At 38.9% G+C, this 26,427-nt stretch overlaps 1 protein-coding gene across 2 annotated transcripts in view; it reads right to left on the bottom strand.

Moving 5' to 3' along the window:
• Positions 1–8,633: 8,633 nt before the first annotated feature.
• Positions 8,634–26,427, bottom strand: part of GATB (glutamyl-tRNA amidotransferase subunit B) — an 87,111-nt gene continuing 69,317 nt past the window's right edge. For both annotated transcript variants that reach the window (XM_072121367.1, XM_072121358.1), the window contains 4 exons: positions 21,655–21,788; positions 21,080–21,158; positions 10,476–10,610; positions 8,634–8,930 (listed from right to left, as the gene is read on the bottom strand). In XM_072121367.1, the coding sequence (XP_071977468.1) occupies positions 8,802–8,930; positions 10,476–10,610; positions 21,080–21,158; positions 21,655–21,788 (477 nt within the window). In that variant the 3' untranslated portion in view covers positions 8,634–8,801. The remainder of the gene's footprint in view (positions 8,931–10,475; positions 10,611–21,079; positions 21,159–21,654; positions 21,789–26,427) is intronic.

Genomic DNA, 26,427 nt, shown 5'->3' with positions numbered 1-26,427 from the left:
AACAAATATAAGAAGATTACCACATGGATTTATGAATCCCTGGTTTATCATACCTAATTTTGATAATGGAATTCCTTTAAGAAAGAAATCAATGTGTAACGTTCTTAGGGAAGCTCAACAAGAGATATCTATATTAATCATGTTTTTTTCAGCTCTTTTTTATTATATTTTATACATACATATGATAAAAACAAAAACCCATGGCTTGATTCAGCCATCACCATTCTTCAAATGGGAATAGTGTGGTAGATTTATCAGGAGTGCCCGAGAACATCGACTGTTCTAGTTTCCCATGGAAACCAATCAGAGCTCAGCTTTAATTTTCCCACAGCTATTTATAAAACAGCTAAGCTCTGATTGGTTTCCAGGGGAAACGGTTATGACACTTCTTATAAATCTCTGCCAGTATTAGTCTGATGGGAAGAGTTTGCACCACACATAGTAAGCATTTCCCATGATTGCTTTTAAAGGAAACCTACCACCACGGATCTACCAATAAAGGTAGATCGGGTGGTAGGTGCATCTATAAAACGTGAGGATAGCCCTTTTAAGGGCTAATCCTCACATCCCTGCAATCTTTTAATAACTTTAATTTCCCTAATATGCAGATTTTCTAAAGAGGCTAATGGGGCGTTTAGTAGCCGGGGCCACCCCAGTAGCCTCTTGAGAAAATCTGCATATTAGGGAAATTAAAGTTATTAAAAGATTGTGGGGACGTGAGGTTTAGCCCTTTAAAGGGCTAAAACTGGACATAGCCTCATGTACACGACTATGATCTGGCTGCCCAAATTGCCCAGATAGCTGGCTATTACAGCCGCTAATAGTGTGGTGAGCACAACGTGTCATCCTGCATAGGATGTCCTATCCCTGTGCATGACAGCTAGAGAACAGTTTGTTTTATCAAACCCCATTCTCAAGTGTTTGGATTCTCTGCTTATCGCTGATTTAGACCTCTGCAACTCCTAATTCTGCTGCTTTTGAAATTTTTAAATATATCTTTCATGGTTTTTACACTGTTTTTACACTACCACCATTGTCTTTCAAGTTATCGGTTAACTGTTTACCGTAATGGTGACCGACTCGATTACTTTCTTAGTTGATTCAGACTTCAGGTAGCTATTCAATTCCAGCTGTTTTCTTCCCATTTTGTTATAATGGATTTAATGTTGCTATGTGGCATGTTTTGTTTTTTTATAACCCAGCGCTGAGCTATACTTCTCCACCACTTTGCTATGACCTATTTGGAGAGCTCTTTTGATTTTGGTGGCTTCCTCCGTGGTATAGTAGACTTAGGTGCTAGCTGCAGACATGTGACAAATTATGTGACACTTCAATTGCAACCAGGAAACCTTATTCAACTAATTAAGTGCCTTTTACATTATTTTATTATCAAATTATTTGCATTTCTTGTAACACTTTGGATAATTTTATCAGATCATTTACATAAAATCTAGATTCAAATCCATTGTGAGTAGAGGTTTTACACGTCTTTGAAGAATTTATTCTCAATCAGTTAGCACATATATATTTATGTAAAGAAATGCACTCGCTATTGGTCCCAGAGACCACAGAGGTCCAGAACAATTTCCCTATCTTTGTAACACACAAGAGTCAATTTCATAGTCATAGAATTGATTTACCTATATTCTGCCAAGTATCGAATGCAAAAAATACATTCATTTTAGTGTAGCCTTATCCATCCTCCATTATCTAAAGTTAATTTCTGTAGTGTAAAGGAGAAAAATGAAAGCTGGATAGAACTTACAAAAAGTGCTTAAAAATCATAAAATTCTGTGCAGGTGTTCTATGAACCTTCCTTGGTGTAGATGACCCAGATCTCAATATTACAGAATGATTCCATAAATAATGCACCAGGCCAGAGGTCATGTTTGTGCTGTTCCTGACATATACATTGGATGCAGTTCTTATACCATGAACCTAAACCTTAAGTATTCAGAGCATTAACATCAAAAAGATACTTACTGTACTTGGCTTAATAATCTATAAAACAGCCGTGGACCGCAGATAAAAACTAAATCTGATCCCAGCCATCAGAAGACGGTTATTGTACAGAAAGCGTCTTTCTACACTACAGAAAGGAGCACAGTCCTTTTTAATGGTTTTTTTCTTTTAAACTGTCATCAGTTTCAGAAATCCGATTTTAGAGGCCGAGTTGCTGTTGATCGTTCTGAAAATGCCCTGTTCTTTGTATATACTAAAAGCTAAGAAAATACTTTGATGGAAATGCTCTCAGCAGTTTTGCTTTTTTTCTCCTCACATGAGAACATATAAATAGCTTGAAGGTTAAAAAAAAATTGCCTCTGACAAGTGCATATTGATCTAGCAGTGATTTAAAATAAGAAGACAGTAGATCCAAAAGCGGATAGAGAAAGGGGTTAATGTGGTAAAAGTAGGGTTGGGGGTTGGGATGCATAGTAACATACACACATTTACCGGTATCTAGAAAGGAAAACCCCACCGATGGGCACCCATGCATTTATTAGGACACACATGACCTCTTCATCATCAAGTTGTTGGATCTGGTCCAAACATAACAATTAAACAAACCAATGACATTATTGTTTACGAGGTTACATTGTGCTTCCACAAACAATAACATCACACATAAGTCTTGTGTTGGCCCAATTGTGCTCTGTTATGCTCATGCCAACAGTTCTGACCGTGCCAGCGCACACTGAATACAAAATTGGAGCAGCCTCATTGCAAGTTTTATTCATTCTGATTACATTCCAAAGAAATCCAATTTATTCACAGAAAACATTTTGTTGTGTTTCCCAGCTACAGTATATTTCATGACCATATAACTGGTCTTTTGGACACAAAAAACTACAAATTATTATGTCCCAATGTTAAAACCATAGCATTAAAAATACTGGGCTCAGAAATAAAAACAGAAAGTAGTTGATAAAGCCAGACCCATTGTTTGATGAATGGCTTATCTAGGGATCTGTTCTGAACATACATATAGGGATGGAACAAAAAGAGATCAGACGTTGGGTTTTATACACATTTTCAATAAAAAGAAAAAAAATCTAGGCAGCTCTTTAATTTCTTAGGATTCGGGACACAAATGTTCACATCTGCCATAATCTGTCAACTATTGTGATCTTATTAAATGTATGTAATATTTTATGCAACACCATTTATTGCATTATTTATCATCCAAAGACATTCTCTCTTTATGAAAAAGAATGTGACATTGTGTCAAAAACTGAGATTCAGGAGATTGTTATAAATCAAATGATCCCTTTAATAACATTTTTTCATAGTAATTGACAACCATGTGACAGATGGGTTCATTTTAACAGGACTGTGATTTTCTTGGTGACACATCTTTGACATCAAGCACCTAGTAATCTAAAAGGAATATCAAAGAGTATTAACCCCTTAAGGAGGCTGCGTTTTTTTTCGTTAATATTTTGTTCCCCACCTTCGAAAAAGTAGAACTTTTAAATTTTTTCCATGTACAGAGCTGTGTGAGGCTTATTTTCTAAATAAAATATTTCACTTCTCTGTGACATTATTTATTATTCCATGTCGTGTACTGGGAAGCTGGGAAACAATTCCAAATCTGGTGAAATTGGCGAAAAAAACGATTTGCGTCACTTTCTTGTGGGTTTACTTTTAACTTGCCTTCACTGTGCCCTCCAAATTATGCATTTTTTTTTCAAAAATGAAAACAATGTGTTGGTTTTGCCATCTTTTGACGCTAATTACTTTTTCAGTGTACGGTGCTGTGCAAGGCAACATTTTTTGAGAGATGAGCCGTCGTTTTCAACGCTAACATTTTGAGGACTGTGCGACCTTTTGATCACGTACATTTTTTAAATGATGTAAAATGGTGTAAAAGTGGTGTTTCGGGCATTTGAGAGCTATTTTCTGTTATGGGGTTCCCCATTGGGAATAACCGCTTTTATAAATAGATCAGGCATTTGGGAATGCGCCAAAACAAGTTTGTGATTTTTACCGTTTATTAAGTTTTCTGTTAGTTCTATTGAAAGGGGGCGATTTGAAATTTTAGTTATTTTTACTATTTTTTTAGACGATCTAGGGGTTTTTTAACCCTAGATGGTCTGATCATTCCTATCATATACTGCAATACTACTATATCATATAGGATTCATTACAATGCCCTACCGGCACATTGTAACAAATCTTTGTCAGACCCGAGGCTGTCATGGCAAATGATCACCGCTCCCTAATGATGTAAAAAAGGGAGCAGTGATCTCTTTTAAAAGCCACTGGTGGCGATTAAGGGGTTTATACTAGTGATGCTAGCACCAATCACAGGTATTGTGTTTGCTGTAAAAGGCAGAAAACCCCACCTTTGTATGACAAAGCATTAGTAGCTTTTGTGCCATACATGTACGACACAGAGCGTGAAGAGGTTAAAGGAAGCCTACCACCAGGATCAAGGATTGTAAACCAATCACACTGACTGGACCGAGCAATGCAGGGTGCGCCAACATTAAATAATGTGGCGAACCCTGCACATTAGTAAGGAAAGCGTCAAAAAGGGTAAAACTTAAATACGGCTGCTCCCTTTGACTTTCAAGAAGCCTAGTGCCATGATGCATGATATTCATAAAGCAGAGATCAATAAAAGTTATCTTTTACTGTGACTATTAAAAAAATGTGCCTATCTATCATACATAGGTTAATAGAATCAACATCTACATCAAACACCATAAAAGGTGTATGTCAACACATACATAATCTTACCAAGGTTTAGAAAATGGATAGATCATTTTCCCTTTCCCTATGAGCACTCATAGGGAAAGGGAAAATGGGTCAAAAGTCTTGTTGAGACAGACTCACCCTCATCCTAACCTATTCCCTAATCCCCCGGTTTATTGCTCCTGCCCTGACCAGGACAGTCACACACTTGATCCCTATCTTAGGTGTACTATCCCTGAATTGTCATGTATGTGTCAAGTGCTCTACGCGTTTCATGTGTAAAAAAAACCACAATAATCAGGGGCAATATCCTATGGTGCAATGCTAGCTGTGGGTATATCAGATGGTAAGAAAACCCCAGAGCCATTTGTACTTCGGCTGGAGCAGTGGATCACAATTGGCTCACATTATTGTGTTAACATCACTAGGGGTTTGAGAAAACCCGTTTAAGTATGAAAAACTTATTGGTGTTAGAATATGACGTAATGTAAACTTTTGTTTGTACTTTTGTTGTAAAGATGTCATTGTTTAAAAAATTTATTAGAACATAATAAACTTCCAAATACAACTGAGATCATATGCGGAAGCAAGATCCTTTTTATATACAAACTTTTACAAAACCGACATAAGGCATGAGTACATCACCACTTTCCAGCTAGCATGCCGCAGTCCATATATCAAAGTCCACACTCAAATCTTCATGGCTCTCACTGAAACGCCGAACGCCTGGTGTGTCCTGTGTAGTTTCGGAGGAGGTTCCTCCTTCCTCAGACATGCGTGGTCTCGACCAGGGACAGGTTTAAATGCCTTAAGGTACCACTCCATATATTACAGATTAATATAATATAATTATCTATCTTTTTAGCCAACCTACTGGTCTAACACATACAACAAGCTTAGAGATTAACAATAATAACAATTACTTTACAAAAATATACTAAAATTGTACTGTTCATTAAGACCCCTAGGATATAGTGTAACTCGGAGGATCAATTATCTTTTATTTCTTAATATGACAAACATGCCTATCTTATAAAAAAATCGATCATGAAAAATTGGTCTATACTGTCCCACGATCCTTATGGGTTATTGTTCAAGAGCCCCCCTAAATTTATTTACAGAAAAGGTAGTTAAATAGCCAACTATCTGATTACATCTGATGTAACGGAAAAGAAAATGTCCGACAAACCTTTTTGGCGGCAAAAAAAAAGAACGGTACTTTTCCATGCTTGTCCTGCCAAAATTGCTCTGGGATAGTTAAAGGTGATGTAGTCCATCACCCTAGTAAAGATACTGAGATTCATACTAAAGGTTTCTTTATGTGTAATTCTTCAACTGTAGTTTATATGATAAAGTGCTCTTGTGGGTTGGCGTACATAGGACAGACATCTAGAGCTATAAAAACTAGACTTAACGAACATAGGTCAGTTATTAGACAATATCTGAGCAGAACAGAAGAAGAATTAAAAGTAAATGGTGAAAAAAATTAAAATACGAAACAGGTCTGGCTAGACACTTCCGCGAATGTAAACACAATTTGAGTGACATACAGTGGTTAATCTTGGAAGAAGTGATACAAGACAATGATCCAAAAAAGAAGATACTCCAACAAGAAGTTTACTGGATCACTAAGCTAGATACACTATATCCTAGGGGTCTTAATGAACAGTGCAATTTTAGTATATTTTTGTAAAGTAATTGTTATTATTGTTAATCTCTAAGCTTGTTGTATGTGTTAGACCAGTAGGTTGGGTAAAAATATAGATTAAAATGTGTATTATATGGAGTGGTACCTTAAGGCATTTAAACCCGTCCCTGGTCGAGACCACGCATGTCTGAGGAAGAAGGAACCTCCTCCGAAACTACACAGGACACACCAGGCATTCGGCGTTTCAGTGAGAGCCATGAAGATCTAAGTGTGGACTTTGATATATGGACTGCGGCATGCTAGCTGAAGAGTGGTGATGTACTCATGCCTTTTGTCAGTTTTTATATATAAAAAGGATCTTGCTTCCGCATGTGGTCTCCGTTGTATTCGGAAGGTTATATGGTTATAAGCTGGAGAGGCTTTGTATACTAGACCAGTGTTCACACTCAGCAAGTGATAACGGAGCGTCTCTTTAAGTATTGTTAAAACATAATAAAACCTTTTGAAATCTGCTATACCATTTTTTTTAAAATCATCTTTATTTGATTTTTTACCATTTTTAGAAAACCTTAAACGCCCCCTTTAGGGGTATCATTTTCGTTCTTAACATATAAGCATATTTTACAAACCTACTTTTATTAACATTGTTCGTTTATCATTGCATCATTACAGCATTCTTCACCTTCCCCCCTCCCTGAGATGCAACTGGCTTCCATATAGTTCATTTACTAATTAATTTTCACCATATAATGCGCTTATTTCCTCTCTTGAGAAGATCCTGTTAACTATGGGGCCCCAGACTAGCAACCACTTCACCCTGTTGTTCTTTTTATATTCACTATTCTTTTCAACCCATTGGAAGTACATAAATTCTTTCCATTTCCTTTTCACTTGTAGCATTGTAGGTAGGTGTGTGGATATCCATTCTGCCAGTAATATTTTTTTACCGCCAATATCAGCAAGTCTACCAGTTCTTCTTTCTGCCTATTTGGTCTTCCCTCGTGGTATTGAAAAATACATCTCCACACATTCATCTCCACTTCTTCCCCCAAAACATACTCAATAAGCTGGTGTGTTGACCTCCATAAATTCTTTACTGCCTGGCAATACCATAGGCAGTGTATAAGGTTCGCTTTTGGTTTCCCACACTTCGGGCATTCTTCTCTATAATCTAGGAATGTATTTTGAAATGGCTTATCAAATGCCCAGTAGGCTCTTAACAGTATCTTCCACTGCATCTCTCTCAAGTTTTCAGATGTGGTAACTTTCTGTGTTTTTCTCCACCCCTTCAGGAGTCTCATGCCTACTTCTTGCTCTGTTAACTCAGTTCTTATCTCTTCCTTCCACTTTCTTGCTGATCTTGTTTCAAAAACATCTACTCCTCTCTGTGTGATAGCTTTTCTAATACTGGCTATTGATGGATTCCCCTCCCTTTCCTTTATAAAGGCCACAAACTGTATCTGATTCATTCTCCCTAGCCACCACATATCTTCTTTCTTTCCAATTACATGTACTAACTGATGATAGCTCAGAAACTGAGATTCTCCTTAGCCAAACTCTCCTCTTAGCTGATCGAATGTTTTTAATCTTCTCTCCTTCCTATCTACTATATCTGCTACTTTCAATATTCCCTTCTTCTCCCATTCCCTGATCCATGCTTTGGGTCCTTCCCATTTTTCCATTTCTAATACTTCCCGGATACTTAAAAACTCAGATTTCTCTACTGGCAAACCAAATCTTCTCCTTCCACACCACCCTTGTATCTCTCAGTAGTATTGAGGTCTTCCCCTCCCCACTTAATTTTACTGTTTTCTCGTGTAAATATTGGTTCAAGGACATAGGCTCTACTAGGCTTTGTTCTACTTTCCGGTCCACCAATGTTTCTTGTCCGTTTACCCATTGGGCTACGAACCTGGCTATACATGCGATATTGTATTCTCTCAAATTAGGGAAAAATCTGCTATACCATTGATCGTAAAAATAAAGAGGAAGTGTCATTTGAAGCGCAGACTAAAAGTCGTAAACAGAGCCCACAAGAAAAGGGGGTTTCCCCCATTTGGAATTTTTGTTTCAGCTTCGGGTACAAGGCATGTAATATTAAAATAATGCCACTGGGAAGTACAATTTGTTAAATAGAAAACCAGCACTCATACAGCTCTGTACACGGAAAAATAAAAAAAGTTATGGATTTTTGAAGGTGGGGAGCAAAAAATGGAAAAGCAAAAACAAAAAAGGGCCAAGTCATTAAGGGGTTAAACTGAAATGAATCACACGAAACAACTAAGAATTTCCAGATGGACTAGAAAATAAGTTTATTTCATGTACAAGTAAGAAACATTACATCTTATACTTTACGTTGATAGTCGGAAGCATCAAATGATTTTGATAATTACCAGTCTGATTTAAGGGAACTTCCAAATACAGTGGACAAATACACAGGTTATTACAGAATATATTAGGGTAACAACTTTTCTTCTAGTATAGTCTTCACAAGCACTGGGTCTGCTCGCCCTTTTGTTGTCTTTTGAACTAAGCCAATAAGTTTGTGCATAACTTTAAGGTTTCCTCGTTGTATGGCCAAAACCTATAAAAGATAAAGAAAGTATTAGCATAAAAAACTTTTATTTTTACATTGCGAATTGTCATGTTTTTTGCAGGACAAGCTGTACTTTTTATTGGTATCATGTTAAGGTATTTTATTGTATGGGTTGTTACGAACACGGCAATACTAATTTTGTAGTGTTTTTGTAGTGACTTTCACTTTTTTATGTTTTATGTGCTTCAACATTTTATTTGGGACATTTATCAATGATTGTTTTTCTTTGTACTTCTATTTTTTCTTTATTTGTACGACTGGCTGGGTAAGCACCCTGTCCTATACACACCGTGGTCACCATAACCGTGGCGTCTAAAGGGTTAAACCGGGATAGTGACTCACACAGAGCCAAGCTCCTGCAGCGATTGCACGGGCTCTGCTTCTACGCATGTCAGGATGCAGTAAGGGACCAAATTTCCTGACGTACATGTTTTTTACGGCGTTCACCGTATGGATTCAGTAACAATTTTATTTATTGTATGGGTTGTTACAAATACGGCAATACCAATTATCTAGCGTTTTTGTGGTGATTTTCACTTTTTTTTTTAATGTGATATGTGTTTTAACATTGGATTGGGGAATTTTGGGACTTAATGATTTTTTTTTTGTACTTCTATTTGAACGAATCGACCAGGTAAGTACCAGGTACTACGTGATAGACACCCGGGATTGCGAGTATTGCGCTCCCAGTTGATAGGGCGGGAGCCCGACTTTCACACAGCTGAGTTCCTGCAGCGATTACACGGTCTCCGCTTCTGAGCCTGTGCAAACACCAAGATGTACATGCAGGTCAGGATGCAACAATAGACACTTCCTGAGATACGGCTAAAAAGGCAAAAAAGTTAATCCAACTTTTTTTTTTTTTTAAATTAATGGTTTACCAATAAAGGTTCAATCTGGATCCACTCAAATCTATCAAAATGTAAAAACTATTATTCCAGACACTGAACTCCAAAATGTCTGCATTGTCACTTTCTCATCAATTTGCAGCACATAGTTAGCTTGTCCTGCAAAAAATTACACCTTACTCAGCTCCGTACACCAGAGTATAAAAAAGATACTTGCATCAGAATCAGGATATGGTGAAAAAACATTTTTTTAGTACAAAAGATTTTAATTTAAATGTATTGAAACATATACGTTTGTACTGAGCCAAAGAATAAAGGAGAGGAACACTAGAAAATGGTGGAAACATGGAATTTCTTTGCAGCTTCTTAGTACATTGCTTAGATATTTAAATGATGACACTAAGAGGTACAATTTGTTAAGCAGAAAAGAAGCCTCACGCAGATTTGTAAACAGAAAAATAAAGTTATGGCTTTTGAAAGGAAGGGGAGCAAAAACTAAAAACGCAAAATAAAAAAGGCATTTTGGGAAAGGGTTAATGGCCTAAGGATTTAAACAGTTGAGTCACCACTATAAATTTGATAGAAAGGATACATCATTATCGAATAAAACTCTATATTTTACGCAGAATCTGGTATGAGCAAGCAAAATATACCTAAAACTATGGAAAGTTACTATATGCAATACCTCTTCCTTCTGTCCATCTATGACCTTCTGGCAGATGTCTTCAAGCTGTCCTCTATCAATGATGAGTCCTAGATTCTTCTCTTTAATTATTTGTGCTGGGGTTTTTCCTTCTCCCTTGCAGAGATCCTGGAACACCTAGAATTTACCACACAAAAAATAGGCTTTACATAAATCACCTTTCCAATCGCCTCAAATTTTGTAGGTTATCTCTTCTTTTAATTAAAATTACAAGTGTATCATGGTACTTTACAGCATTCATAACCTAGCAATTATCTTTTACCAGTGGGAATGCTAAAAATTCTTTTTCAACTTCTTAGCAGATGGGATACTACACAAGTATCTGACATGCTCTTTCTCCTATACACATGGGTAGCTGTTGTATCTCTCATACACACAGGCTTCAGGGGCGTGAAAGTCAGAACCAGGCACATAGAGGCAGCAGCACCAGGGTGTCACATCATTATACAGAGTGTCAGTTATATGTATAGGAGTATCTCATATATACCCAGGCTTTAGGGGGAGTGGCCCCCAGCACAAGCATCATTATACAGGCTGTCAGTCATATGTATAGCAGTATTTCATATACATATAGGGTGCAGAGGACTTGACCGTCAGCACCAGGAAGCACATATAGGCAGAAGCACCAGGAGTGTCACACCATTATACAGGCTGTCAGTCATATGTATAGCAGTATCTCATATATACATACAGTGCTGAGGACGTGACATTCAGAACCAGAAAGCACATATAGGCACCAGCACCAGGAGTGTCACACCATTATACAGGCTGTCAGTCATATGTATAGGAGTATCTCATATATACATACAGTGCTGAGGACGTGACATTCAGAACCAGAAAGCACATATAGGCACCAGCACCAGGAGTGTCACACCATTATACAGGCTGTCAGTCATATGTATAGGAGTATCTCATATATACATAGGGTGCAGAGGATGTGACAGTCAGAACCAGGAAGCACATAGAGGCAGAAGCACCAGGAGTGTCACACCATTATACAGGCTGTCAGTCATATGTATAGCAGTATCTCATATATACATACAGTGCTGAGGACGTGACATTCAGAACCAGAAAGCACATATAGGCACCAGCACCAGGAGTGTCACACCATTATACAGGCTGTCAGTCATATGTATAGGAGTATCTTATATATACATAGGGTGCAGAGGATGTGACAGCCAGCACCAGAAAGCACATAGAGGCAGCCGCACCAGGAGTGTCATGCCATTATACAGGCTGTCAGTCAAGCACTGGGGGTGTGGCTGTGCCTGACACTCATAAATAAACTGGAGAGCTGAGTATTGTAATGATTCATTGGACCTCTCTCAGGTCATTTGTATACAGCTTTAGAACCTAATTGTTTAAGTTTACATGTAGAGGCACAATGTAGGGAAGGGGGCAATGCCTGACATATTCTCTCTTTAAATAATGTTGTGGTTGGGAAGACTGCAGAATGGACCCACAATGTAAGCGACCTTTAGTGTTCTTCCCCCTGTCTAAAGCAAATTTAAATGGTTGTATTTATAAATTTTCACTTTAAAAAAAATTCTGAAATCTAATAAGTTTCTAAAGGATTTATTAAAGTACAGTAGTCGTGATATATAACCTTAGTGTGTACAATGATCCATGGAAACACAAACACACAACATTAGTAGAATGAATATGCTTAACGGTTCTCAACATAAATAGATTCACTTTGTAAGGATCAAAAGGAGTTTCAGATACATTTAGACCTATCACTAAAATAAAGTGCTTCTTCGATTTTCTTCTAAATTAGTACATTGAAAAACAAGGGGGATTTTCATCAGTTTCCTTCAAGTTAAACGTGGGTGCGGAATGAACTGCAGTTGAAACATGTCCTCCAGAATTTTTATTACTATTATTTATAGCCATGTATTATGTTCTGAACATCATAATTCCACGCTCTCCCTAGCATTTAACACACAGTGAAATAAGAATAGACGTGTTACAACCTAGCATTTACATGTTCTTCAAAGGAGAAGATCTTCTTTAATCACTTCTTCATTACAAGGTCACCCTTATGTATTTTTACCAAGTGCAGCAGTTGTATACATGGCTTCTAAATAATTCACACTTGTAAAAAAAAAAATAAAAAAAAATAAATAAAAAGCGATTAAAAAAAAAAAAATGAAACCCATATATATATATATATATATATATATATATATAGATACAAAGAGGTGAGGCAGCACTCGGGAAAAGTTATGAACTCGGGGGCAATTCCCAGGACCTGAACCAAGGTCCATCAAAACATAGAACAGCAAAAAAATGGCAGCACTCCGAGATTTGGTGTAATCAGAAAAACGTACTCATTTATTCAAACATGTGTCAAGGCTATGTTTCGGCTCCTTGCATCTGGAGCCTTTCTCAAGCAAAGGTGCATGTAACACAGTGAAAAATTTATACAAAATACACAGGAAGTGACATCATCTTACAGGTCATGTGATCACAGCAATACCAAGTTTAAATCACATATTTGAATACAAAAAGGACTTTACAATTACATATAAACATTAAGTTAGAGACCTAGTGCAGTCATGTGCATAATAAAAGGAAGATCTAGCGCCTACCTAAGGATCAGTAGCTGGCAGGATGTGGAATAGTGGCGTGCCCCCATGGAGCACCGCTTCTGACACAATCATGTGACTCATATATACAGAGCTGGCAGTCACGTGAGCGCGTCATATATGACTGCACTAGGTCTCTAACTTAATGTTTATAGGTAATTGTAAAGTCCTTTTTGTATTCAAATATGTGATTTAAACTTGGTATTGCTGTGATCACATGACCTGTAAGATGATGTCACTTCCTGTGTATTTTGTATAAATTTTTCACTGTGTTACATGCACCTTTGCTTGAGAAAGGCTCCAGATGCAAGGAGCCGAAACGTAGCCTTGACACATGTGTGAATAAAAGAGTACGTTTTTCTGATTACACCAAATCTCGGAGTGCTGCCATTTTTTTGCTGTATATATATATATATATATATATATATATATATATATATATGTCTTGCGAAAGTATTCGCCCCCTTAGCATGTTTGCTTTTTTCATGTAAAGAACATGTCTACAACTTTAACATTTAGTTTTCAAACATGACAAAACAGCAGAAACTGCATTGTAAATAACCAGTCACCCCCATAAAGTCAGTGCTTTGTAAAGCCAGCTGCAATTTGCTTTGGATGAGTACCAATGAGCTTGCATTATCTTGCCACTGGGATTTTTGAGCAGCAATCTTCAAGTCTCAATTATGGAAGACTAAGGCCTAGGCTTTGCCTAGCCCATTGCAATTAATTTACACATCTTCCCTTAAAGTGTAACTGTCGCAGGCTGAGACCTCTTCATACAAAGGTGGGGTTTGCTGCAAATTTCAGCAAACACCCACCGCTAATACCCGTGGTTGGTGCTAGCACCGATCACAAGCATTAACCCTACCAATGCGAAGGCGGCGCTATCTTGGTTCCGAGTGTTGCTCTCCAAAACGTCATTGGGGAGAAGCAATCAGTTGCTATGACAGCCTTGGGCTGTCTTGTTTCTGCAGTTTTGTTACGATGAGCCAGTGTCTCATTGTAATGAATACTGAGTAAAAATGCCATATACTGCAATACAGTAGTATCGCAGTATATGGTAGGAACGATCAAACCATCTAGGGTTAATGTAACCTAGGGGGTCAAAATAAAAAGCTAAAAAAAAAAAAAAAGTTTAAAAAAAATTATAAAAAAGGTAAAAACAACTAAAAATTCAAATCACCAATTTACCGTGAACTTATATGAAACGTAATAAACAGTAAAAATCAAAAACATGTTAGGTATCGCCTCATCTTAAAATGCTCGATCAAAATATAAAAACGGTTATTGATGGCGGTGAACCCCATAATGGAAAATAGCACCTAAGTGTCTGAAACACCACTTTTACACCACATAAAAAATTTAAAAAGCAGAGTCCTCAAAATGGTAACAATGAAAAAGTCAGCTCATTTTGCTCTGTACAAGGAAAAATGAAAAAGTTGTGGGTTTTTTAAGGTGGAGAGTGAGAAATGAGCGAGAAAAACCCTGCGTCCTTAAGGGGTTAAAAAAAACTTCCTTTAAGGAGGGGATAGATTGCGGAAAGCTTTGAGGATCATGGTTAGTATTTTAAAGATAAACTATTGTGTTTTGGGTAACCAGTAGAGAGACTGGCAGAGAGAAAAGGCAGATGAGAAAATGTGGAGATAGGCGAAATATCCTGGTAGCATAGTTGGGATGGAGTGAAGGAGGGCAATCTATCAAGAGCGGGCGCATCATGGGGTTATGAGGTCATGAGTAAAAGTATTTCTTATTCTTATGTTTGAAACATGTTGACTTTGTTCACACTGCTAGGATTTATTGCATGAAAGACATGGAATTCTGTTTCTCTAACTGATTTTGACTGAAGATAAATATAAGAGGAATGTTTAATGACTTGACGTTGGGTGCTGGAAGAGAATGTTTTATTTGCAGTATGCACCAGACTTCACATTCCCCTGCTGGCTGTGCACCAGGAGTTACAACTTTTCATGCCAGATAAGTGGCTTACAAGGCATGATAAATGCCCCCCAAGGAGTGTTAGAGAGTTGGGTGAGAGATCAAAGCAACGAATTTTCCAGTACTGGAGATGATGGGGGCCTAGACTAGCACTTTAGTCTATGTGGAAAGGGATTGGATGCAGCAGGAAGTTGTGAGAGCTCTACTAGATATACTAACATTATGGCCAAGTTAAAAGAAACCTACCATTTCAAATGGTAGGTGTAAGCTGTAAACACCGAGCACCAGCTCAGGGTGAGCTGGTGCCGGTGCTTAGTTTCGTTAGTGTTAAAACTGCAGTATCACGGTTTTAACACTTTTTAAACTTTATAGCAGAAGCGGCATTTCCTATGTAGGCGCGCGCACGATCGTGCCCACGCAGCGCCGAAGCAGTTTCTGCTATAAAGTTTAAAAAGTGTTAAAACCGCGATACCGCGGTTTTAACACTAACTAAACTAAGCACCGGCACCAGCTCACCCTGAGCTGGTGCTCGGTGTTTACAGCTTACACCGACCATTTGAAATGGAGGTTTCCTTTAATTTTTAGAAAGCAATAAAAGAAGTAGCAGGGTTTTACTAACAGGGAGGTAATGTCTGGACCAAGGATATAAGCAGTATTGAATCTTTGGGACCAGGTGATCTATTCTAGGCCAAAAGGTATAGATAGAGAAGAATAATGGTCCTAGGAGCGAGCCCTTATACTGAATATAAAAGAGTATAAAAAAAATCTTCATGTTAAGTTGAAAACTTTGCGCTACCTGCAGTCACGTAAAATGAATGAAAACGGCTAAAACAAAAAGCAAATTGTGTTTTTCATGCGGCAAAGCAAAACTGAGTAGATCCAATTTATTCTGTCACATCCGACTGGCGGATAATAAGCACAGGTATGTCAAAAGCAGATTATAATCTAGAATTACAATTATATTTGCAGGTTATTTTCTGCTATGAATGATCTTACATGCACCCTGAATTTGAAGTTTCTAATGTGGTAAATTAACTTGTACTTTAAAAGAAAAAAAGAATACCTGAGCACTCACATTACCTCCAGTGTACAACTTTATTTTCCTGTTTGCAAAAGTTTGCCAAATAAATTTGGTCTAGGACAGTGGTGGCGAACCTATGGCACAGGTGCCAGAGGTGGAACTCAGAGCCCTTTCTGTGGGCACCCAGGCCTTCTCCCCAACACAGAGTTTACCAGCTGGGACTCAGGGCTTTCTCCTGTGATCTAATACAGCCTAGGACAGTGATGGCAAACCTTTTAGATGCAGAGTGCCCAAACTACATCCAAAACCCACATATTTTTCGCAAAGTGCCGATGCGACAAAACAGTAACTTATTACTCCCTGCTCTGTCACATGTTTAAATTGTACAGGCACCTGAGGACACCAATACAGTAGAAAGAAGGAGAAAAAGCTTTGGTTATCATTGTAGCTTCCTTCCAGGGTCCTGGGTTGCCTGGGACTGCAAGAGGCCTTGAGTCCTGTCTGGGTAACTCTATGGTGGGGTGAAGGCGTGGGTGCCCATAGAGAGGGGTCTGAGTGCCACCTCTGGCACCCGTGCCATATGTTTGCCATCACTGACCTAGGAGGTGCCATGCTCAGCGCTATTTTAAAGCAACATCCTTGGCTGTCAGGAATGCAGGAGGAGAAGGTGTGGATAGAGATGGATTGTCATTGGAGCTCCTCCTCTGGGTCCCCTGATTCTTTCTCTACAGTGGACCCTGGAGGGAAGATACAATCCAAATTTCTCTATCATCTTTCTATTGCATTGGTGAATTCAGGAGGCCAATACGATTAAAACCTGTGATACAGCAAGAAGCAATAACTGCTTAAATTGTCATGTTGGCACTTTGCGACATATATGTGGGTTTTGGTTGTAGCTTGGGCACGCTGTCTCCAAAAGGTTCATCATCACTAGTCTATGACATGCACCAAGTACATATGTTATAGAGGATTAACCCCCATGTGGTACTTGGTAATCGATGACTTGTCAGTTTATGTCATGTAAAGAAATGCCTCCATTAAATCTAAGGGAACGTAAAAGAGAAATTGGGCGGATTTTCAAATGAAGAGAATTCCAGTATGTTAACTGTCAGTTTGGCGAGGCCGGCGCTTTCAATAAGCATGACGTGGCCGCTGTCAGTGTGGGAGGGCCACATCGCGGGGAGCCGGCAGCGATTGCACAATATATGCGCTGCTGTCGGCTACTCTTACAGGTCCCTGGTGGGGGAGTGTAGGCCGGCTACCTCATGAATAAAGCCGACTTCCAGCGCAGGGATTACGAGGATCCGACCTCTTTTTTGGTAAGAAGTCAGATCTGTTACAACCAACTTTGCCAACATTGTTACAACCAACTTTCCCAACATAAATTTAAAAAAAAATGGCATAAATAGAAAGGGTCTGGGGAGAGGATTATGGGAGGCATATTTGGTGGGGGTCTTTTTAGGGGTGACAAGTCCTCTTTAAGGGTATGAAATAAACCAGCGGCATAACTTCAGGGGTAGCATCCATAACAGCTGCTATAGGGCCCACATTGTCAGGGGGCCCCAGCACTTGGGGTATTGGGTGTGTGCTGCATTTGTGTGTGTATGGCGTGTATATACTGTGTGTGAATATGCTGCATAGGTGTATAATGTAGTGTATATGTGTGTAACGTAACATAGCTGTATATACAAAAATCCTCTTATGGAGCAGCACCGAGCAAAAGACAGGAATGGGTGTAAAAATCTTCCAAACGAGTTCAGACCCCACCGTAGTAGTAAAGATAGCGATGAAGCAGCACTCCGATTAGTGAAAAGAAATTGGCTTTATTCCACCATTTTTCATGGTGGAATAAAGCCAATTTCTTTTCACTAATCGGAGTGCTGCTTCATCGCTATCTTTAATAGCTGTATATACTATTTACAGGTAATTATTTATGCAGGGGACATTATGTCCTACATTTATGTCAAACATACGGTGGAAAAACCCTTTTTTACTGCTGAATTTCCATAAATTTACTACAGACTGACCACCTTTCATTACTAGGTAGTGAGGGTAATAAAAGCATCATTGCACCATCTGAGAGAAGATGGCACTCAATTTCATGTATTTTTATAGATGCTTTTATTCTCATAACAACCCACTCAAATTCATATGAGTTTTCGGTCAAAACACAACCTTCCGCAGATACGGATTGAAGAGAAACGAGTGTAGATAATTGTGTAGGAAACCCAGCTGAATGTACCAGGACCATAAGTAAAACGTAACTTTTAATAATTACAGGCAGTCCCCGGGTTACGTACAAGATAGGGTCTGCGGGTTTGTTCTTAAGTTGAATTTGTATGTAAGTCGGAACTGTATAGTTTATAATTATAACTCCAGGCAAAATTTTTTTTGGTCGCTCATTTCTCGCTCTCCAGCTTCAAAAATCCATAACTTTTTCATTTTTCCATGTACAGAGCTGTGTGAGGGCTTATTTAGTGCGTAACAAATTTTACTTTCCCCTAATGTTATTTATTTTAACATGCCGTGTACTGGGAAGCAGGAAAAAAAATTCCAAATGTGGAAAAAAAAAAAAAAAACGTTCTTGTGGGCTCAGTTTTTACGACTTTGACTGTGTGCTCCAAATAACACCTCAGCTTTATTCTTTGGTTCGGTGCGATCGCGGTGATACCAAATTTATATAGGTTTTATTGTTTTCAAATAATAAACAATAATTCAAAAATTAAACGAATGTGTACAAAAAAGAAAAACATTTTTTTTTCATCTTCTGACGCTAATAACTTTTTCATACACGGAGCTGTGTGAGGTGTCATTTTTTGCGAAATGAGGCAACGTTTTCATTGCTACTATTTTGAGGTCTGTGCTACATTTTGATCATTTTTTATTCCATTTTTTATGTGATGTAAAAAGGTGTAAAAGTTGCATTTCGGACATTTGGGCGCCATTTCCCGCCTCGGAGGTCACCGCCGGCCGTAACCGATTTTATATTTTGATAGATCGGGCATTTTGGGAAGCGGCGATACCTAATGTGTCTGTGATTTTTTACTGTTTATTATGTTTTATATCAGTTCTAGGGAAAGCGGGGTGATTTGAATTTTTAATATTTTATTCATTTTTTTATTTTTTAAACTTTTTTTTTTCACTATTTCTTAGACCATCTAGGGTACATTAACCCTAGATGGTCAGATCGCTCCTACCATATACTGCAATACTACTGTATTGCAATATATGGCATTTTTGCAGCTCATTCATTACAATGAGCCGCTGGCTCATTGTAACGAATCTGCTGATGCCAGATAGCCTCGGGTCAAACAAAGACCCGAGGCTACCATGGCAACCGATCGCCGCCCCCCGATGACGTTCGGGGGAGCGACGATCGTAATAAAGATGGCGGCACCCACGGCAATGAAAGGGTTAATAGCTGTGATCGGTGCAAGCACCGACCGCGGTTATTAGCGGTGGGGGTTTGCTGCAATATGCAACAACCCTCACCCTTGTATGAAGAGGACTCAGCCCGTGACCCCTCCTCACACATCCCCTGTACCTCTGCGCCGTAGAGCTACGGCGCAGAGTGTTAAGGGGTTAAAAATGTTGGGTTGTCATAAGAAGCAGGATTAACAATAAAGCTTAATTACAGACACATTTGATAACTGTTATAGCTGTTTATTTTAACCTGGGACTAAAGTACAGTAAATTACCAAAATCCAGAGGTCTGTTTGTAACTAGGGGTCGTCTGTAAGTCAGGTGTTCTTAAGTAGGGGACCGCCTGTACTGATAAAATAAGTTCACAGTGAACCACAATAGTATGCACATCAGAAAGGGAGCTCGTTCAGACCTCCAATAAGTCTCGTCTGATACAGTCCTGAGTAATACCTCAATGTATAGCAATAACACGGTGCATCATCTTAAAACCACGGACCAACATTTAATCCGGACAGTAAGGAATAATAGGGTGGATTTCACCAGTATTCGATGCGCCGTCTCCTGGTCGAGCGGTACTGGTCCGGAGGTACATTACCTATTAAGCGCTATGATCGCTTTGTATCCTGACCCCGCAATATTGCTCCCGCTCTGACAAGGACGGTCCCAGTACTGTCCCTTTCAGAACCTGTTAGTACCTAATATGTAATCCCTACGCGTTTCGTACGTCGTGTGATGCACTCATCAGGGGAATAAAGTAATGTAGTGGACTATGCAGTCTTGATGCTAAGTATGGCTGCAAAAGCTCCACATCAAAGGGTTACAATGAATCAAAAACGAGCAGTGGCCCGTATAATACAAGTTATACTAGTATGGTGGCTAGATGTAGTGGCATGGGCCACTTATGGTACTGGTACATTCTGCTGGATTTCTTACCGATTTTTGGATGTATTTTTCTTGACTTGAAAAGCGAGTTAGCCAACTAGGCAACCTTTTTCTGTCTTGTTCGGATTTAGATAATTGTGTAGAGAGCGGTATCTGCCGCTTGTGACCCAAGCCGACAGGCAGCTACTATGTGGTCTATGTAGACCACATAGTAGCTGCCTGTCGGCCTGGGTCACAAGCGGCAGATACCGCTCTCTACCCAATTATCTACACTCGTTTCTCTTCAATCCATATCTGAGGAAGATCATGTTTTGACCTAAAAGTCATTTGAATTTGCGTGGATTGTTATGAGAATAAAAGCATCTATAAAAATAAAACCGGAGTGCCATCTTCTCTAATCTTGCGCATGTCTGAGGTTGGGACCCTGGTTTGGCACCATGAAACAATAGACGTAAAATTCCTACATAATTACTGCACCATCTGGGAGACACCATTGCCATATTTTTCGGCTTAAATAAGGCTTATCTAAATTTAGATAAGATTTATTATCCACTGTGATAATTCTTGGGTTTCTTAGCAAAACATGCTTGCATAAGGTGTAGGCATAGAAACTGAAACAACAGGTAAGTGATTATTTAAATTAGGAAAGCAAAATGAGAAACGTGACTGGAGAAATTTTTGAAATCTTTTATGGCAGGAGGCAGCAATCCTTCATTTTTCATATTTGGCGCACTTACCTGTTTGGCAGCGGATGAAGAGATCGCTCTTTTCTCTAAAAGTGTTAGAAGTTCAGCTAATTCGCTAGGACTGACCACACTACAAAATAAAAAAATGGAGATAAAAGAGTTTATACACTGTAGAAATAGTCAGTTTGGGTTTCCTAATTTGGATAACACCTTGGCAGAGAAGAGGTATCCTGATGATGAGTAAATTGTTGTGGTCTGATAGTGTAGCTGGTAAAATCAATTGCAATGTTTTACCCTCATGACAAACATAATCACCAACAGAAAAAGCAAAGTGAGCTTAACCTCAAGGTGAATAGATCAACTATTGTAAGTGAAATTAGAATTGTGCCTGATAATGCAAATAAACATTATACTTCTAGCTGTGCTACTGCCAATAGAATCCATTGAAGCAAAGTTTCATCCCTTTAAGTAATCAATTTGTCACTAAAGAACACCACAATTAAGAAATTCTTGAGAAAACTAGGTATCTTGACATTTCTCAAGTGTGTTAGTGGTATACCAAAGGGAAAGGATTTTATTTATCAGAATGGCATGTTTATTAGAAAAGCAGAGTAAACAAGACTAACCTTTGTTTGATAGTGAGATTCTGCAGTCTTAGGTAGCCAAGCAAATCCTTAATTACCCAGCCAATTATCTTCTTGGGGTCAACAGTAGACAGTTTTGTGACTGCTTCAAAGTATTCTTGAAGTCCATCCTCATTCTAGGAAATATAAAAATAATTGCTTGCTTAGCTTGAATATGTAACAACAAATATTCTGTTTTGTAACAACAGTGGCAATGTGTAGCTGTAGGGCCCCATCTCGGGTAGGGCCCATATCTACCAGGCATAAATGGGATATGTTATTGATAATATGCAAATAGGTCACTATGTACAATCTGCTCAACTCCTCCTGCTCCATAACATGCTGCCTGCAGGTAGGAAACTATAATCTGCTCAGCTCCTCCTGCTCCATAACATTCTGCCTGCAGATAGGACACTGTATAATCTGCTCAGCGCCTCCTGCTCCATAACATGCTGCCTGCAGGTAGGAAACTGTATAATCTGCTCAACTCCTCATAACCTGATCAATTTCACAATATTTGCAGATTATACTCCATTTTCAACATGACAAATTCATTTTAGAAAAACACCAGTGGATTTCAGATAATACATTGCTCACTAAAGTGAACAAATATAGCATTAGAAAATAAAAACTAAAAAAGTACACAATTGATTAGTTTACAAAATGTGTTAACCAGACAAAGTGGGGAGTCCCACCATGCACAAAGATAAAACTAACTAATCTAAATCAAAGGATATTTTAGGTGATTTTACGTTAGCAGCATGGATTTGCAGGGTACTCCACACTTCCATTCACTTTACAGGGATGGTGCAATTTCAAGTTATCAAGTTTCCTACACACAGTAAACTAAATACCAAGAGTCACCTATAATTTTTTAGCACCTGTGTGGAGGGCAAGGAGTATAACTTGTCTTGCCCCAGTCGAATCCAATCCTCTCCCTGATGACAGGGAATGCTATAACCAGTCAGGCAGAAGTCGGAGGGTGGTTATCAGGTTCTGATGTATGGGCAATAGAGCAGGGTGTGTAGGCTGGACCTCTCTTAACAGGTATATTGCACCTGCACCAAGCCTTGGAGAACATGACATGAGGATTCTTCAGTCAGGAATGTCAATCATTTCACAGAATAAGGCTAGGAAAAACATAACTCTCCTTTTTGACAGCAAAGCAGTTATTTGGAAGTGGTGCCTGTATGTATTAAAGCTGCAGCATAAAGAGTCTCTGGAAACGCCCCTAGAGCCCTTCAGGTTCATTAGCATTAGTTGATTTTAAAAGGAAGGAGGCCAAGGAAATCAACGATTAGAAGTTTTCAATAGTCAGAGTGCCGAGATTTATGAGTAAGTGTCCCTGGTTTATCAAGATGGATTTTGATGGCAGATTTCCTTTAATCCCTTCCCACACTATGACGTTGGGGAATATCGTGGTGAGCTTGTACTTTGTGCACCACGACGGGCCTCTGCATAAACGATGAGACAGCGGGGCCTTAATGAACACTAGAAGAGAAAGAAGTGTGCTACAATGGACCAAAAAAAGGTACAATACAATCTTATAATACAATCAAGGTACATGAATCTTAATTCATGAAATACACAACGATTAAAATCAATTAACCCGTTCACGTCCCGTGACGTAATAGCACGTCACGGGTCGGCCGCGGGTGCATGGAGAGGGCTCACGCGCTGAGCCCTCTCCATAGCCGGTAAGTCTTTGCTGCATATTGCAGCAAAGGCTTACCGGTAACACCCGCGATAGGTGCTGGCCCCGATCGCGGGTGTTTTCACCTCGATCGCCGCCGGCAATGCTGCCGGTGGCTTCAAAAGGATGGCGGCGCGTGGGCGCCGCCATCTTTTCGGGGATCGCCGCTCCCCGTGACGTCATCGGGGAGCGTCGATCCGTCGCCATGGTAACCTCGGGTCTCACGAAGACCCGAGGCTACTTCGGGTTAAGCCATGCATTACAATGTGCTATCAGCACATTGTAATGTATGAGTAGTAAAATCCCCATATACTGCCATACTGTAGTATGGCAGTATATGATAGGATCGTGCAGACACCCTAGGGTTAAAGTACCCTAGGGAGTCTGAAAAGTACTAAAAATAAAAAAAAAGTTAAAAAAAAAAAATTATAATAAAAAACCCTAAAAACTCAAATCACCCCCCTTTCCCTAGAACTGACATAAATATAAATAAACAGTAAAAATCAAAATCACATTAGGTATCGCCGCGTCCGAAAATGCCCGATCTATCAAAATATGATAACGTTTTTTCACTGCGTTTAATCCCGTAACGGAAAATCGCGCCCAAAGTCGAAAATGGCACTTTTTTTGTCATTTAAAAAAATTCTATAAAAAGTGATCACAAGGTCGAACAGTCCTAAAATTGATAACATTGTAAATGTCATCAAAATCCGCAAAAAAACGACACCACCCACAGCTCAGTACACCAAGTATAAAAAAGTTATTAGCGCCAGAAGATGGCAAAATCCCTAAAAAAAATTTTGTACAGGAGGTTTTAATTTTTTTAAATGTATGAAAACATTATAAAACCTATACAAATTTGGTATCCCCGTAATCGCACAGACCCAAAGAATAAAGTAGACATGTCATTTGGGGCGCACAATGAAATCCGTAAGATCCAAGCCCACAAGAAGACGGCACAAATGCGTTTTTTTTACCAATTTCACTGCATTTGGATTTTTTTTCCCGTTTTTTAGTACACGGCATGGAATATTCAATACCATCTCTATGAAGTGCAATTTGTTACGCAGAAAATAAGCCGTCACACAGCTCTGTACATGGAAAAATAAAAAAGTTATGGATTTTTGATCATGGGGAGTAAAAAATTAAAATGAAAAAACAAAAAAGGGCCAGGTCCTGAAAGGGTTAAAAGTAAAAAAGACACAGGATGGAGTAGGTACAATGGTTTTACCCTATCCTCCACCCCTGACCGAGAGTGTTGTAAAAAGTAAATCAAGCCTATATTACAAGGATGAATGCCTGATGAAAAGTGGTGTCAGTGGGCAAAAGCACAATATTGTACAATGTTTATACGAATGCAATCAATAAACAAATGAATAAACCACCTCTTGCCACAAAAACAAGTGCTTCCAATAGGATAGGTATAGTGTGTACACATATAAACAAAGTGCAAATGCAATAAGTCCCTTCGTGTGATCATGAAACGGGAGCAAAATGGGCTAACCTAAGCAAGGCCCAGCGCCTAGGTAGCACAGCAAGAAATCAAAGGCCCCAATACACACCAAACACTGAGCATCGGTCGGGGTGGGAGACAGCGGGGCCTCTGCATAAACAGCTGAAATTGCAATAGTACAGGGCTGGCCAGTCTTATTGCCTGCCGAGGGCAGGACCGAGAAGTGCAGGTGTCAGCCTCTGCTTGTACACAGGATGACTGGTATAACACACTGCCATACATCAGTGTATTTATTTGTACAAGTGATATAGTGATATATAGTGATGTACAAGTGATAAGATGAAGTCCCCAAAGGGGGCCAAAAAAAAAAAAAAGCATAAAAAAAAGTTTCATTAAAATAATTTTCTTAAAAAATAACCATCACGTAAATGCCCCATATAGTCTAAAATTCAAAACACAATAAATACTGAAAGAAACGACACATATATGGTATTGCTACCTCCGTAACTTCATGTACAATAAAATAAAAATCATTACTGAATACGTACGGTGAATGTCTTAAGAAAAAATAAAATAAAAAACACAGCAAGAATTTGGATTTTTGTGCATTCAAAACAAAAACCACCATAAAAAGTGATTTAAAAAGTCACATTTACCCCTGCATGATAGCACTGTATAATCAAAGGATTTTTCTCTCCAAATGAGTTGAACACTCTGTAGAACAAGTCAAACATAACAAAGCTATATAAGTGGGATATCGTCATAACTGTTCTGACTAGTGAACATAAGTAACATGTTAGCACTGCTATTTGGTGTGCACCCCCCAAGAAAGATTAAACAACAGGGTGTTGAGCCCCCAAACATAGTATTATTGCATTATGTTAAGGGTCTCATTTTTCCACTCTTTGGAAGTTTTTGGTAATTTTACATGCAAAAATATGGCTCCTGTTAACATAAAGTTGCCTTATTTGAATAGCTGGTCAATATAAAACACAAATCTAGCCTACTGTATGTACCCCTGACATATTGCAAGGAGAGCTCTGGGGGTTAATCCCTGAAAATCCAATAGACCCAATACAGGTGTGATAGAGTGTCCCTTGTATGTCAATAGTTACTGGACCTCCCATGTCTGTATGAAAAGACATAGTTAGGCTTCAGCCTTCAATCGGGTCTGGAAGACGCAATGCGGCAAAGTCAGTAGCCCAAGCCAGTTATTCTCCAACTCCCAGCATCCCTAGAGTACATGCATCATATAGGCATCAGCTAATCCAGAGTGTAATTGTGAACACAGCCTTAAAATGGTTTTGGGTTGTGAAAACTACATGCTACACAAGCTAATACACTGATACAAAACACTAGAGCCATAATGTTAGTGAGGCTACAAACATGTCAGTAGAGGGTTAAATGATTCCTCAGAGCCAAGAAAGAATTGTACTGAACAACTGGAACATGATTAAGACTAAGCAAAGGGGCAATGTATAACAAAGACTTTGTGCAACAGAAGATCAGCAGTCAATTTAGCAGCCGGCAAACAAAGGGGTTTTGATTTCCAGAGCCTTAGAGATAGTGCATACTCATATACTCCATAACAAAGAAGAAAACCTAACAAACAGAAAACATGATGAGTAAA

This window comes from Engystomops pustulosus, chromosome 1, assembly GCF_040894005.1.
Source record: "Engystomops pustulosus chromosome 1, aEngPut4.maternal, whole genome shotgun sequence".
In the NCBI taxonomy this organism is placed as follows: Eukaryota; Metazoa; Chordata; class Amphibia; order Anura; family Leptodactylidae; genus Engystomops; species Engystomops pustulosus.
The sequence above is the reverse complement of the archived record's forward strand: the minus strand, read 5'-3'. Positions and strand labels throughout refer to the sequence as shown.